General features: G+C 61.9%; 7 protein-coding genes across 7 annotated transcripts; 4 read left to right on the forward strand and 3 right to left on the reverse strand.

Annotated features, from left to right (window-relative positions):
- Positions 1 to 152: 152 nt before the first annotated feature.
- RHTO_06646 (cysteine protease, autophagy-related protein 4, ATG4) lies at positions 153 to 3,750 on the forward strand (the record flags this gene model as incomplete). The annotated part of the gene is made up of 4 exons (XM_016420306.1): positions 153 to 2,421; positions 2,489 to 2,889; positions 2,949 to 3,341; positions 3,400 to 3,750. The coding sequence occupies 4 exons, from the start codon at positions 153 to 155 to the stop codon at positions 3,748 to 3,750; spliced, it is 3,414 nt and encodes a 1,137-aa protein (XP_016269271.1).
- Positions 3,751 to 3,864: 114 nt separating this feature from the next.
- Positions 3,865 to 5,305, reverse strand: RHTO_06647 (uncharacterized protein; the record flags this gene model as incomplete). The annotated part of the gene is made up of 3 exons (XM_016420307.1): positions 3,865 to 4,500; positions 4,553 to 4,867; positions 4,925 to 5,305. The coding sequence occupies 3 exons, from the start codon at positions 5,303 to 5,305 to the stop codon at positions 3,865 to 3,867; spliced, it is 1,332 nt and encodes a 443-aa protein (XP_016269272.1).
- Positions 5,306 to 5,960: 655 nt separating this feature from the next.
- Positions 5,961 to 6,637, forward strand: RHTO_06648 (uncharacterized protein; the record flags this gene model as incomplete). The annotated part of the gene is made up of 2 exons (XM_016420308.1): positions 5,961 to 6,567; positions 6,624 to 6,637. The coding sequence occupies 2 exons, from the start codon at positions 5,961 to 5,963 to the stop codon at positions 6,635 to 6,637; spliced, it is 621 nt and encodes a 206-aa protein (XP_016269273.1).
- A 185-nt stretch (positions 6,638 to 6,822) lies between these two features.
- On the forward strand, positions 6,823 to 7,561 carry RHTO_06649 (uncharacterized protein; the record flags this gene model as incomplete). Its single annotated transcript, XM_016420309.1, has 4 exons — positions 6,823 to 7,009; positions 7,067 to 7,136; positions 7,192 to 7,298; positions 7,353 to 7,561. 4 exons carry the CDS (start codon positions 6,823 to 6,825, stop codon positions 7,559 to 7,561), a joined length of 573 nt encoding a protein of 190 aa, XP_016269274.1.
- Positions 7,562 to 7,907: 346 nt separating this feature from the next.
- On the forward strand, positions 7,908 to 11,049 carry RHTO_06650 (uncharacterized protein; the record flags this gene model as incomplete). The annotated part of the gene is made up of 7 exons (XM_016420310.1): positions 7,908 to 9,056; positions 9,113 to 9,242; positions 9,301 to 10,052; positions 10,127 to 10,249; positions 10,309 to 10,569; positions 10,640 to 10,920; positions 11,010 to 11,049. 7 exons carry the CDS (start codon positions 7,908 to 7,910, stop codon positions 11,047 to 11,049), a joined length of 2,736 nt encoding a protein of 911 aa, XP_016269275.1.
- A 171-nt stretch (positions 11,050 to 11,220) lies between these two features.
- Positions 11,221 to 11,748, reverse strand: RHTO_06651 (uncharacterized protein; the record flags this gene model as incomplete). The annotated part of the gene is made up of 3 exons (XM_016420311.1): positions 11,221 to 11,438; positions 11,498 to 11,609; positions 11,710 to 11,748. 3 exons carry the CDS (start codon positions 11,746 to 11,748, stop codon positions 11,221 to 11,223), a joined length of 369 nt encoding a protein of 122 aa, XP_016269276.1.
- A 1,173-nt stretch (positions 11,749 to 12,921) lies between these two features.
- RHTO_06652 (SNF2-related domain containing protein) lies at positions 12,922 to 14,595 on the reverse strand (the record flags this gene model as incomplete). Its single annotated transcript, XM_016420312.1, has 10 exons — positions 12,922 to 13,176; positions 13,231 to 13,294; positions 13,368 to 13,455; positions 13,522 to 13,736; positions 13,799 to 13,941; positions 13,997 to 14,128; positions 14,187 to 14,222; positions 14,281 to 14,322; positions 14,389 to 14,456; positions 14,583 to 14,595. 10 exons carry the CDS (start codon positions 14,593 to 14,595, stop codon positions 12,922 to 12,924), a joined length of 1,056 nt encoding a protein of 351 aa, XP_016269277.1.
- Between the last annotated feature and the right edge of the window lie 37 nt (positions 14,596 to 14,632).

A 14,632-nucleotide genomic window follows, 5' to 3' on the forward strand; every position in this document is an offset into this window, starting at 1 on the left:
TCTACAAGACTGCGTCTCGGGACCGGCGGACCCGCTGGTGAACTAGGGCAGCGCAGTCGACACATCTCTCCCTCGCCTTGTCAGCACGCTGACTCGCTTCTCTCGCGCGGAAACAGATTGAGACTGTCCCTCGACAGTGCTGCGAAGGTGCCATGCAGAACTCAGCATCACCAGCGTCTCCAGAAACCTCACATCCTCTCGTTCCTTCACCCCCACATCCCGACACTTCGACCTCGTCTCCTCGCCTGCCTCGCTCCGCTTCCGCCGATTTGATGCAGCGGACAGACGTTGTGGCTGAGGGTGCAACACGGGAGGATTCAGAAGCCGGAGGAGTGGCTGTCTCCATGCCCAAGATGATGGGCAACCCGACGCGGAACGCTGTTGGCGAGACAAGCGACGACGGGATCCGGCTCGTCGGTTCCTACGATTCGACGAGCGACATAGCACCGTCATCCCTGACCAGCACGTCGCCGTACGAAGCGGTTTCCATCCCTCCACCCTTGTCCGCCGTCCAGCCAGACACGCTCCTCTCGCCCTCCTCGCAGCCCAACAAGCTTACCAAATGGCTCTCCCGATCCTCCGCCTCAACATCCTCGGGCCAGTCCTCGCCCTCGGAAAGCGCCGCTGGTCCACCTGAATCGCCTACGAAGACGCGCAAGACCCGCTCGCGCTCGATCGGCTCGCTCAACCTCCTTACGCGCTCTGTCAACCGCCCGCCAGAGCCTGAGCAGTCGACTTCCTCCCTACCGCCGCCCGCGGCCCCGACAATCTCGATCTCGTCCTCCCCGTCGACGCAGTTCGATTCGCAGCCCTCGACCGATTTCTCATCGACTTCTGCCCTTCCCGCTACGTCCGCCTCTAGCGCTCCCCGCCGAAGCTCCGTCACCTCGACTTCTACTTCCTCTTCATCTACCCACTCTCGCCCTTCCTCGTCTCAATCCGCCAACTCGGCTCAGCAGAAACGTTCCCTCTCAGCCAGTCTCTCTCTCCGGCCGTCGTCCTCCTCCAGCCGGCGGAGCAAGAAAGGCAAGTCCCCCGCCGCTCCCGAAGCGGAAGACGAATGGGCGACAGCCGAGCTCGAAGAGGGAGATGAAGACGGCAGGCGGATAAGCGAGGCGATGGTCCGCGCTGTGAGTCGGACTAGTACGGTCTCGGCGTTGAGTGGGGCTAGTAGCGCTGGGGGAGAGAAGGGAGAGGGGCGCTTGGCGCGCGGGTTGAGGAAGACGAGGAGCGGGTTGAAGTTGTTCGGACGGGCGAAGGAGCAGGCTGCGCTGGAAGCGGAAGGAGTGGCGATTGTTGGTGGAGCGGGACATGTGCCGTCGAATGCGTCGTCCTCAATGTTGGACGTCTCGTCGGGCGCCGAGTCGGCCATCACGCCTACCTCGTCCAGCTTCCCCTCGTCTGTCAGCCCCATGTCCGACAGCGCGCTCTCGACTTCTCCGCCGCCTCTCAACGCCTCGTCGCCGCCTGCATCAGGCACACCGTTGAGCCCGAACCACATCGTCGCGAACCGTATCGGCGGATGGTTCAGCAGCATGCTGCATCCCTCGACGTCCGCCGGCGGCGCCGCACCCTTCTCCGGCCAGAACGAGCAGCAACGCGGATCGACCACCTCGCTGCACTCGTCGCCGGAGAAGATCCGCTCCCCTCCCTCACGACAACCCGGGTCACCCGGCGCGTTCGCTCTGCGGCAATCCACCTCCTCCGCCTCGCCTCTCAAGAAAGGCTCCTCCTCCGCCTCTGCGACAGGTCAAGGCCGACTAGGACCCTTCGACCGCATGCTCGATCGCGCGGTGCAGTATTTCCTCGATACCGACTCGCAGGCGGACAAGTGCGAGGAGGATATTTGGGTGTTGGGCGTGCGGCATCCGGGATGGAGGGCGGAGGCGGATGAGATGGGAGAAGCAGAGGAAATGGTGGAGGACCAGGTCAGAAAGAAGAAGAGCTTGTCGAGTTTGGGCAGGAAGGGGAAGAGTCCGGTCAAGGCGAGGAAGGTCCCGCCCGTTCCGACCCCATCGGCTGCGTCGACGCAGCTACCGATCGCCGACGACGACCCTTTCCTCGTCACGACTCCCGGGGTGCAGAACGACTCGACCACCTCGCTCGGTTCCGTTCCCTCAGCACTACCCTCGACGATCAACGGCTGGCCCGCTGCCTTCTACTACGACTTTTACTCCCGCATTGCCCTCACCTACCGTTCCGGCTTCCCCATCATCCCCTGCGACCCCGCCTCCTCCTCGACCGGCGTCGTCCAGGGCATGCGCAATAACCTGAGCATGAGTATCGGACGGGGCGGGCATCGCGGACCGTCACCGACGAATGCGGAGGGCGGGCTGAGCAGCGATACGGGCTGGGGGTGCATGCTTAGGACTGGGCAGAGCTTGTTGGCGAATGCGTTGGTCAAGGTCCACCTCGGGCGAGGTGCGTTATCCTCCCAGTCTCGCAGTGCCGTTGAGAGAAGGCCCAGCTGACGCCCGCTCCTCCGCAGATTGGCGGCGACCTCTACCCACCGGCGAATCCGTCCCTTCGCCCTCACCCGTCCCCTCTGCCGCGACCTACGCCCGCATCCTCTCGCTCTTTCTCGACGACCCCTCGCCCATCTCGCCCTTCTCCGTCCACCGCTTCGCCCAGCAGGGCAAACTGCTTGGCAAAGAGATAGGCGAATGGTTTGGCCCGTCCACAGCCGCCGGCGCGATCAAGACCCTCGTCAACGCGTACGAGCCGGCCGGCCTCAAGGTCGTCAGCTGCGTCGATGGGACCGTCTATGAGAGCGAAGTTGTGGCTGCGTCAATGCGAGACGGCGAGAAGTGGAAGATGCCGGTGCTGGTGCTCATCAACGTCCGCCTCGGGATAGATGGCGTCAACCCGATCTACTACGAGGCAATCAAGGTGCGCGCGTTTGCTTACGCAAGAAGGCCAATCATGCTTACCTTAGCGTATACTTGCAGGGCATCTTCCGCCTCTCGCAGTCGGTCGGCATCGCTGGCGGTCGCCCCTCGTCGTCCTACTACTTCGTCGGCGCGCAAGCGAACTCGCTCTTCTACATCGACCCCCACCACCCTCGGCCCGCCGTACCTCTCGTCCTTCCTCCCGACGACTCGCTCGTCCGCGCCGCCCAGCACTTGCCGCTCGCACCCTCCACCTCTGACACGCCCGCGAACGAGTCTGCGCGGCAACTCGACGACTTTCTCCTGGCCGCCTACCCAGACGCGGCGTGGGCGACGTATCACACCGACAAGGTCCGCAAGTGCGCGCTGTCGAACCTTGATCCGAGCATGCTGTTGGGCTTCCTCGTCGAGGACGAGCGGGACTGGCAGGACTTTCGGGTGCGGGTACAGGAGGTGCGCTGTGCTTGTGCCTCTCGCACGTCGAGTGATAGACTGACGCTCGGCCTCGCAGCTATCGCAAGCCTCCTCGCCCATCTTTGCCATCGCCCCGTCCCCTCCCAGCTGGATGCGCCGCTCGACCTCTTCCGCCGCACCAGCCACCATGTCCGCCCTCTCGCCTGCGCTTGGCGACGATTCGTTCTCCGAAGTTGCCGGCGAAGACGTCGGAGATGCGGATAGCGCTGGATTCAGCGAGCCAGAGGACTGGGAGTTGCAGTCGACAGAAGGCGAGGAGGATGCGCCGGCTCCGACGCCCGCCGTCGCGCGGAAAGAGTCGTCGGCGGGATTGGGAGGCGCGGCAGTAGTCGTTGGCGAAGCGTCTCGGAGCGAGGCGAGGGCGGACGAGGGGTGGCAGGGAGTCTAGCTGTCTTCGGTTCGAACGGCGTGCGCTGCATGTCTTTCCACTTGTTGCTGTTTTTTTGCAAGTCACCTCGCTTTCAGTTGCGACGGAAGGCTGAAGTTGCGAGCCAACGGAGATCTACAAAGTGGTCTGCTTCGCCTTCTTCTGCTTCTTCAGCTTCTGCCTCAGCTTTTTCGCCGCCCTCTTCGCCGTTTTCTTCTCCATCCACAGCTTCTGCTTCAGCCGGAGCTTGTGCATGCTCTTGTTCAGCCCGCGTATCTCGGCGTGAGCCGCCTTCAGCTCGAGCTCCCCCTCCTGCTGCTGCCGCCCAATGCGGGCTTCGAGGCGTCGTCCGACCGCGGCGAGATGTGCCCTCAGCGCGACAATCTCGTCCGCAAGCGGTCCAGCCGGATCAGACCGTCCGGTGGCGGTATTACAAGGTACGACGCCCGTCGTCGAGGCTTGCGAAGGTCGACCAGATTCGACCGTCTGCGCTGGCGTACCGGTATGTCTCGATGCGTCGTTTTCGTCCATGTCTCGACGAAGAACGTTTGGAGAACCGGTGCGGAAAGGGTCACCGGCGACAAGGGCGGTCATCTCGTCGTCTGGTTCGTCGTCGTCTTTGAGGCTCAGGACGTCAGGCTTCCGGTACGTTTCTGCTCCCATCGAGGCGGACGACACCGAAAACTTGCGTTCCGGAGGATTGGCAGGAGGAGAAAGGCGGTACAAGGGTGATGACGGTGAAAACGGCGACCAATTAAAGTCGATTCGGGGCTACCGGGCGTTCATCAGCGAAGGACACGGGAAAGACTGGGTGAGAACTCACAAAGTATCGCAAACACCGCTTCAGGGGAGGAGTGCGCTCGCCTGCCGCGATGTCGCAGTCGTGGACCGGGTGCAAGCCGGTGCAGCGCCATTCGTCTGCGGCACCACAAGCCTCGAGCTGTACGCGGTAGCAGCAGCTTGAGGCTGCGCAGGTAAAGACGAGATGGTCGTTGAGTGTAGGCCCCTGCGTCGATACGTCGAGGAAACGGCCCTTGCAGCGAGCGTGGACACGAAGGGCCGCTTCAAGAACACAGCGGTGGCCGCGACCGACAATGATCGTATTCAGCGAGAGCTCAATCGTATGGGCCACCGAGGACTGTGAAGAGCAGAGTCAATGGGCGTGCACAACGGTTGAAAGCCAATAGAGACGTACACGCTCGTTAACGAAGACTCGTAGCCCCCGGTCTTCGCAAAACCAAAGATGCTTTGTCACGAGCTTCTTGTTCCACGCGAACAGCGTCCAAGCATCTTCGCAAGCATCGCTGGCGTTGACAGGCTTCGCACGAGCGAGAATCCTGGTGTCGAAGTCGTCCTCCCCCTCATCCTCATACCGCGCCGGGCTGATAAGAAGCGGCGCGTGGTGCCCCTCGCGCCAGTGAACCTCGAGGTCCGTCATACCGACTCGAAGAGCCGCCAACTGGATTGCGAGGACGAAGTCGTGCCGAGTCGAGAACGACGCGCCCTTGGGCGGCCAGAGCTTGTAGCTTGGAAAGGCAACAGTAGGGTTGATGGGATGACCTTTTCGCTGAGTCATAGCTGAACGCGGGCGAAGCGAAGAGGTCATGAAGCGAGAGACGAACAAGCTCGGGTCCGTAGGCTCGAGCGTGGAGAACAGGGGTTGGACAATTCCTTCTTGCTGCGTAACGGCTCAAGTGAGGTCTGCGAATAGCATCAACCCGTTCCAAAGCGTTCAAAGCTGTGAGATCCGCTCAGGCAACGGAACTGGCGAAAGAAGAGGTGAGGCGGGAACAAAGCTCGTAGAGGTCGAGCGGCGCCGTCCGGGACGGCGAAGTCAGCTGTAAGAGACAGTTGAGCAGCTGAGCTACAGGATCTAGCGAAGTTGACGGTGTGAGCGAAGCCAACCCGCCCGCAAGGGGACAGCAACGAGGTCGACGTCCGTCGCCACCCTCGCTCACGCTCTAACGCTTGCTGCAGCTTGCGAGACGGTTTTTACAAGGACTCGTGACCCATCCAGCTGGCCCGCCTGACGCCCAACGCTCTTCTATCGCCGATTGATCCTCATCAGTCGTCCTCGAGGAAGAAGTTCAAACTCGACGACAACGCAGTGCGTGGCCTTGCTGGTCTGTCAGAGCGTTCAAGGGAGTTTACTGACAACGCCACTCTCCGCAGATCCGACTGCAAGCGTGCCAAACTCCTCTCACCATCCCCTCCTCACCTTCCCACCCGCCATGCCGTCCGACACGGTCAACGTCTCGTTCATCGACCTGATCTGGATGCTCCAGCCCGTCCCCGTCGGCACTAAGCACTGTCTTCCCGCCCTTGGCTCGCCCAAACCCTGGTACATCCTCCCCGCGCCTCTCGCCAAGAACCCGGCGCCGTGGGAGCGCAGGCCGAACAGGGAGTCGGAGCGGCTGCTCAAGGTTCACAACGTCGCCGCCGAGAACATGAAGCAGCTCGTGAAGCAGCGAATCGAGAGTCGGGATCCGGCGGCGGCTAAGGCGGAGCAAAACAGGAAGAAGAAGGAGCGGAAGCTGCGGTCAAAGGCGAGGAAGGAGGCGGGCGAGTCTGGCGACGCGGACAAGGAGGAGGCGGAGGCGAAGGAGCCCGAGGCGCCTCGACCAACCGTCGCGTACGCTCTCCCAGCCTACATCTCGGACGAGATGCAAGAAGCCTTCCTCGCCGAGTACGCTCGCATCCACAAGGACATGGAGGACCGACGGCTGCAAGAGGCCGAGGTCACGCTGCCGGACAAGTTCACCGGCTGGAGATATCAAGCAGCTTGGCGGCGAGTTCGGCTTCGAGGGAGGACAAGCCGTTTGGTCTCACCGAATGGCCGTGCGTCCCGCATCTCCACCTTCCGTCTGGCCTTGCTCACACTTTCAGCCCGGCAGAATACCCGCGATGATGCGCCCTTCAGCGAAGTCTCACAAGCGATGGCAGTGATGTCTCGACCTCGACCTCGCCTTCGCCCTTCGCCTCGACTCGACATACCCTTACGTCTCGACATGTAGCCCGCCTTACTCAGTACTCGCAACTCTTGCAACCGCCTTGTTCTCGTCGACTCGCCCTTCCACGCTGGCGCTGGTCTTGATGAGACGTCTCGCCGGAGGGTCCGCGGACTCGCCATCCCGACGCCTTCGCCTCACACTCTTCTTCTTTCAGCACCCGCTTCGCTTGCCCTGCTGCGAAGGCTTGAGCTTGAGGCCTGCTCGCGTGTCACCATGTACATCCCGGTCGCTGATCACGTCGGCTACGCTTTCGAGCATGCTGCCGGCGGGTGCGCTCTTCTTCCTCCCGCGACTGACTCCGAGCAAAGCTAATACTGTGTCCGCAGACATTGCCTCAACGCTCATCGGCTCCGGCCTACTCTTCGCCTCCTTCGACCAGAAGGCCAGCAAGATCGCGTTCGTTCCAGCTTGCTTCTTCACCCGCTCTTCGAGACTGATCTTGCCGTCGCAGCGCAATCCCGCTCTTCGTCCATCTCACCATCGCCTTCCTCTGGGCTCGACACTCCCGCTTCACCCTTTTCGTCGTCACCTTCATCAAGGGCTTGATCCTGATCTTCTGTGAGTTCGCTCTTCTGGACTCTCCTTCACCCGGCTGACCCGTTGCCAACGCAGACATCGTCGCGCATGCCATTTTCTTGCTGTCCCCCGTCGTCGTCACGGCCGTCGAGGGCATCCGCTACGGCGAGGAGGAGATCACGGTCCCCGTCATGGGCGGGCGCGAGCCGGGCTTCGGCATGGTTGCATCTGCTTTCTTCCACAAGCTGCGGGCGATCCAGTTCGGAGAGGACAACCACGAGGGCTGGAGCGTGGCGGTCGTTTAGAGGTGCATTTTCCCGCTTCGCATCCGGCACTTCCGCTTCGTTTGTTGACGTTTGCTTCTTCCGAGCAATAGGTCTCCGGTAGAGCCGGTCTCTTTGCTCAGGCGCCTCACCCAGTCTGCATTGCTGTCCTTCGCCTCCATCCTCGCTTTCGCAACCTAGGAAGGTCCCCCAGTTCTTGCGCGCGCCGACGAGCGAGCATACCGCGAGAGCCTCCTGTCGAGCGTTCGATTCACTGAGCACAAGTGCTGACCGCCAGGAAGTGCGAGAGGCGCCGGCAGAATCCGCGGATGGAGGTGATGTCCCTCATCTCACTCGCTCGTCTCACTCGCTCACCCCTCCGCATACTATGCCGGCCCATAAGCACCCTCGCAGGGCACACAAGTCTGCGCCGATGCTGGACAGCTCGTCTTCCGACGCCTCCGACGCCTCCGACGCTTACAACAGCCCGACCGCCACTACCTCGTCGAAGCGCACAAGGAAGGTGGTCAACAAGACGGAGGGCGCTGACAGCGACGATGAGGCGACGGACTGGAAGGACGAGCGGTTGGAAAAGCAGGCGGAGCTGTGGGTGCTCGGGCTGTCGCAGCGAGACGCCTTCGAGGCGGTCGAGCGCGAGGCGGAGAAGGCGTTGCGCGAATCGGATGACGGTGGACCCTCCTCCGACTCTTCTCTCGCATCTCTGCCCGACGACGACTCCTCCGACGCTGGCGACGACGAAGCAGAGGCGTCGACGTCCGCGCGCCGTCCAGGTGGAGCGTCGAAGCTCGCCACAACTTCCGCTCGCTCGACCCAGTCGTCCTCCTCGGCAAGGCCTCTCCGCCCTCCCGCCACACGCGCCAAGGCTGTACCCATGACGGCGATCCCGCAGACGTCGACTCGCTCGCTCCGCCCGAAGACGGTCAAGACCATCACGAAGGCTAAGAAGCCGAAGACGTCCCAAAAGCGCACGCAGAAGACGATTGAGCGCGTTGTCGTGCCTATCAACAAAGCCCGCCAGCAGGCCGACCAAGCCGCTCAAGATCCCCTCCTCGCCTTCTTCCGCCCCGGTCCCTGGCGCGCCGGCCGTCTCCGCATCTGGCACGACTTCCTCAACGAGGTCGCCAGCGGCTACGTTTCGCCGACCGAGCTCAACAATACCTTCCTTCGCCATGTTCACGAGGCGGCGGCCGACGAGCTCGCGCTCGACCTCGACCCGCTCCTCGATGAGGACAGCTGGAGTCCCGATGCGTTCTTCGGCAAAGATCCGATCGACACGACCGATCTCCTCGAGCAACTCGAGCAGGAGATTGCCGAACAGGAGTCGGAGGACGTCTGCGAACGCGAGCCGAGGATGGTCGACATGATTCTCGAGATGTGTGTGCTGCCGGGCGGTCCGACGCTGGCGGCAAAGAACAGTCATGGGAAGTGGAGGAGCCATGGACCGACGGCGGACCACGAGCATGTCTGCAAGGAGGAGCTCGAGCAGAACAACGGCGGAACCAAGGTCGTCTTGCACGTGCGTGGCGCCGCCGAAGTTTCTGCTGAACACCTCTGACGCCCTCAAATGTACAGGACCTGCACTTCAGCCGCTGCGCAGGCGCCTACAAGCGCGCATGCTATCGCGAGCAGACGGGTCAGGAGCCGACAGAGAACCTTACCGCCCCCGCCTCCCTTCTCCGCTTCCAGTACCAGCGCTTCAAAGGTGCGCCGATGCCGTCGACAGTGAACTGTCGTCCAACCGCTGACGACTGGACTCGCAGCGCTTGCGCAGAGCCTGTTCTCGACGTACCGTATCGCCTTCCGCAACATCTTCGGCCACTCGTCCGACGTGCGCGGCGCTTTCGGCTTAGACAAGATCCTGAAGGACGAGCCGACCGTCTTCGGCGTCGAAACGTTCGAGTTCGGCTACGCTTGCCGCATCTTCAACTTCCACCACTCCACCCTCGCGGAGCGCTCGCTCAACTCGGCGATCAAGTCGGCCCTCTTGCTCAAGAAGACCATCGCCATGTCGCTCACCGTCCTCCGCCTCCCGGTCGACTTCGATGGCGCGCCTGAACCCGCTGTCGAGGAGTTCCCTCCCGGCTTGCTCGTGTCGGCACTCTACACGCTTCTCGCCAGCCGTCTGAATGAGGCGAAGCAGGCACGCGGTGGACCGGGCGCCGCCTACGAGCCGTTCGAGGTCGTGGCGCAGCGAGCGGATTTGGAGTTCGAGGACTGGTACGAGGAGATGTGGGAAAAGGCGCTTGCGCTGGTGGAGGAGAAGACCTGGGGCGGGCGACGCTTTGCGATCCCTGGCGCAAGCAAGAACAAGGGGAAGGGCGGCCTCTCCCCCGCGCACTTGCTCAGCATCGCCGCCGGGCGCGAGATCCGCTCGAACCGTTCGACTCGCTGGGGAGTCGTCCCCGCGCCGGTCAAGAAGCTCATCCTCAAGTACAAGCTGGTCGAGAAGCCACCGGCACGCAATGACCTCGTCTCGATGCGCGCGGCGCGTTCGGCTATGTCAGAAATTTACGTGCGTCCCGAACTCTCCTTCCCGCGTCTCAATCCGGGATCCTCGCGAGCTCTGCTGACCATCTGATCACACAGACCCCCCTCCGACTGAAGGCACAGAAGGCGCGCGAAGAGCGGGAGGCGGAAGCTTTGGGACTTCCTCCTGAGCTGTACAGCGTTCTCTGGAACCGCACGCACGTTGGACGCGGGGCTCGCAAGGTACGTACCACAGCGCTCACGTCTGCGCACAAGCAAAACTGACGAGATCTGGCTCACAGCGCAACAAACCTGACCGTGACTGGCTTGAGGACATCGGCATCTTCGGCGTCGACCCCTCAATCTTCGTCACCATCAGCAAGCAGTCACTGCCGGCGTGCATGAAGAGCCTGCTGCAGACGATCAACAACGCGCTTCCGGAGGACCAGCAGATCAAGACGACTTGGCGGATCGTACAAGGCGACGCCGAGGGTCGCCGCCCCGACCGCTACCAGCCAAAGCTCAAGGTCGACTACATCTCAGCTCAGCATGGCTACATGATCGTGCGCTCTCCGCTTCCCACGTCGTTGCAGCTGTTTGCTGATGCCTTTACTCGACACGCGCGGCATCCAGGAGGCTGACGGCCTGATCTCGACCCTCCTCGACAACCTGGGCCTTGTTCTTGAGCCTGTAGACGAGGTCTGGGGCAGCACCGAGCTGGGGGAGAAGTTGCAGGCCCTGTGGAAGGAGATCCTCGAGGTGCTGGGTGACGAACTCGACTGCCACACGGTCGCCTCCATCTGCGGTGGCCGTCGATACTACGGCGTCAACGGACAGCCTGCCGGGCGCACGTTCGGCCTGCTCGTCAAGACCCTGCTCAAAAGCGGGCTCGTCATCTGCCGCAGGAACATCTGGTGCGTTCCGCTCTGCAAGAATCAGGCTGCCTTCCTTCCCGCTTCAGCTCTTCCTCACAATTGCAGCACTGACTACTTTGCGTTGGCAGCTCGGAAGAGATCTCCGAGGCACTCGACGAGGCGAGCTAGGCCGCCAAACCCCGCTCTTCGCTCGTCGGTTCTTCGCTTGATGTTGTCCTCCCTTTTCCTTTTCCGTACACTCTGCCGCGCGTAGGTCTCTGCAACGTTTTTGCATCATGCTTCGCACCGCGTGTCTACGAGAAGATAGCCATGTCGATACAATTTAAGCCTCTGTGGGCTCTACCGAGTGATGCCGCGGTGCGAGCTGCTCCGCTCGAGGTGCGTGAGGTCTAGTGACGTGATAAGGAGAGGGCGAGGTGGTCCTCGTGCGGCTAGAGTCGAGAGGCGAACTAAAGAGCTGCTTTTTCGGGTGGGAGGAGGGGAAGTTTGCAGCGGCGGCGTTTGGGAGCCGAAGCGGGTGAGATGTGTTCGAGGGGTAGTTGGAGGACGGTTGCTGCCTGCGGTGACCTGGAAACTCAGCTAGCGCTCGAGTGTAAGCGTGTGGAATGAAACAAACCTGCGGCGAGGTCGACGAGAGGAGGTCTTGAAAGAGTGGTCTCGCGACGCTGGTAGCTTGTAGTCTGGACCCAGAGTGGTATACGAGGATGCAGCTGAGCTGGAGACGTGGACTGCTGGGGGTTGTGCACGAAAATAACGATCTGCTGGTCAGCGCAAGCGTCTCGCCGACTTCGCGTGCCAATCCCGAGTGCTGGAAGCTCGCGAACGCACAGGTTCACCCTTGTAGACCCCCTTGACGCCCTCTGTCATTTTATACCGCTCCCAGCCGCCGCTGACTTCCTGCTGGACCGTCTGCCCTTGAACGGCCTCGGGAGCTGTGAACCGTAAGAAGGGGACGTACACCCAGTCCTAGGAAGTCGTCTCGATATCCCCGTACCCCTCGCCACTCCCTCGCATCCCCGTGAGCTTCGATCTGCGGCTTCGCCAGTCGTGCGGTGAAGTCGCGTCGGGGAAAACCCGTCGCGGTGGCTCGTCGAGTCTAGCAGGTGACGCGAGGGGTGTGTAAAAGTTCTCCCACAAACAGCTAGGGCTGTATCAAAGGTGTCAAGCAGAAAAGGCGCGGGAGAGGTTGGAGAGGGAGGACAGGTGCGTCCCCGCGCGCGGCATCGTGCTCGCCTGGCTCCGTAGCCGTGTCGAGCGCGTTCCACAAGTCATTGCACCCGCCTACGGCCCGCCTTGTTCCCTGCGAAGCCGTCTGTCGTTGCGATGGTCCTCATCGCCCTGTCCGAAGTGGAGGGCGAAGGGAGGGGGTTGAGCGACATGAGCGGGTGGTGTAGCAAAGCTCTTCCGCCCGAATAGCTTGGAAACCGAGCAGAGCAAGCCTGAACGAGACTGAAGGGAGTGTTTGCGAGTTTGGCTGGAGGGAGGAGGGAGTCGCTTCACCACCTGGAGGGGGACTTTCCTCTTCCATCGGGTGGTGCTCTGCGCGCTTCCGCACAAAAAGAAAAGAGGTTCCTCAAGGCCTGCGGGAGAGGATCCGCCTCTGGGTAAAGCAAAAAAAAAAAAAAAAAAAACGAAGCCAGAATCTCGCAATGCACACAGGAATCGAACCCTGGGTAGCAATGAGACTAGACTTCGCAAAGCGAGCACGCTTAAGATGTGAGAAGTGCAGACCAACTCGACCATCCGAGATTTCACAGCGATCGTTGTGCAGGTGTGTTCTTGTGTCCTACTCCGCTGCTGCCTCGTCTCGTCTTTCTAGAAGATTGCATGCTCGCGCTGGCAGAGCTGTCAGACGGGGATCGCCGAGGACAGCAGAGCAGCAGGAAGCCTGCCGATGTCTTTGTTGCCCGAGCTTGTCCTCGTCCTCTCGCTGTCATCGTACTGGCGCTCACCCAGACTTGTGAGCTCTCTAGGCGCTCGCAAGTGCTTCTTGACGTAGCACAAACACCTACTCAATCCCGATAACAAAATCCCACCCGTCTACCCACTCATTTCCTCGTCATCCTCGACCGCCATCTCTTCCTCCTCCTCCTCCTCCTCCCCCTCCTCGTCCTCGTCCAACACCCACAACTCCAGCGCAGCGTGCAGGACATTCTTCATCTCGACGCTGGCGAGGTGCCCGACGGGACCGCTGCAGTTCGAGGGGTCGTAGATGTCGAAGAAGGGCTGCCGGTGGTGGAAGATCTCGGGGAGGATTAAGGCGAGGCGGTCGTAGGACTCGACAGTGGCGTCGGGCTGGTCGGTTGATCAGGTCAGCTTAAGCCGCAGAGCAGGAGACCGCAGGCTGACCATGGGAGAGTCCGAGAGAACAAGGCGAAAGTCGGACCGCACGAAAGCGAGCTGGTCGGGTGTGCTGCACTGCAGTCCATCCGAGTCAGCCAGCACGAGGGAAGAATGGAAAGCGAGAAGAAGGACGCGAGACTCACCCTGCCGGCCACAACTCCGGCTCGACGATGAGCAGCAGGCTGTAGGTGGCCTGCCAGAAGACCTCGATGCCAGACTTGAAGGTCTCAGCTGCGAGACGAGACGCAACGAGTGTCAGCAACGGACGCCAAAGGGAACAGAGGACCAGGAGCGCACGGTCTACCACGACGACGGGGAAAGTCTCTCCTTCGCCTGCGATTGTCTGTGGCCAGAGCGATTCCTCCTCCCTAGCGCTCTTGAGGCCGAACTCGTCGATGACGTCCGCAAGCGAACGCGGCGTCTGCGGCTGCGATACGCCGAGTAAGCCTTGGATGTCGGAGAAGTCGGTCGTCGAAGACTCGAGCTTGACGAGGGAGAGCGAGGGGGCCAATCTGTCGCCCGCAGATGCAAGTGAGTGAGTGCTCGCATCAGGGCGAGAACGACCGGGACGCACTTGTCGAAGCACTCGCGCCAGACGCCAGCGGCGGTTTCCGGCACGACGAGCAGCATGGGCTTGCTCTGCTTGAAGGTCTCGGCGACGAAGCTTCCAAGGAGGATGGCCTGCTGCATGCTCTGGCAAGTTTCGCCGGTGCCAAGCTGTCGCAGCGCCGATGTCAGCGCGCGTACAACCTGATCGAAGAGGGCGACGTACGAGCGCGCCGTGCGAGGCGAACATGTAGCGCTGGTAAAGCCGGTTCCAGCCCGCCTGGACGCGCGGCTCGAGCGACTCGTACAGCCGGTCGACGAGAGGCGGACTCGAGGGAAGCAGATTCGCGTTGTCGTTCTGCTTCCAGGATCAACGGTCAGAAAGCGCCGTCCGCTGCGCGACTCGTTATGCTCACCATATTCGAGAGAATCTTGAGGCCGTAGTCGCGCGCCTGCGCAAGATGAACAGCGTCAGCAGCGCCAGAAAGAAGAGACGAGGAGGGGCCTGACCTTGCTCGCGATGGCGGTGAAGGCACTGCCTTGCTGTTCGAGCTGCACGAGGGACCGTCAGCGACCGCAAGGACGGTGGCGACAGTGCGAGCGGTCAAACGAGCGCACCGACGTCGACTCGGAGGGAAGGATGACGAGGGAACCGCGCGGGTCCTCGTCGAGATGCGGGTGAAGCACTGCACGAGACGGAGAGCGTGTCAGCTGATCCCACAACACCCACAGACCCCGACCCACGCCCCGCACACGTCGTGCTCGCTGTTTGAACCGTCATCGGGAGGAGAAGCGATGAGGACCCAACTCACGATGGCCAGACATAGCGGGCGTGTGGGAAGCGGTGTACAGGATCAGGCGA

The sequence above is a fragment of the Rhodotorula toruloides genome, assembly GCF_000320785.1.
Source record: "Rhodotorula toruloides NP11 unplaced genomic scaffold Scaffold46, whole genome shotgun sequence".
In the NCBI taxonomy this organism is placed as follows: domain Eukaryota; kingdom Fungi; phylum Basidiomycota; class Microbotryomycetes; order Sporidiobolales; family Sporidiobolaceae; genus Rhodotorula; species Rhodotorula toruloides.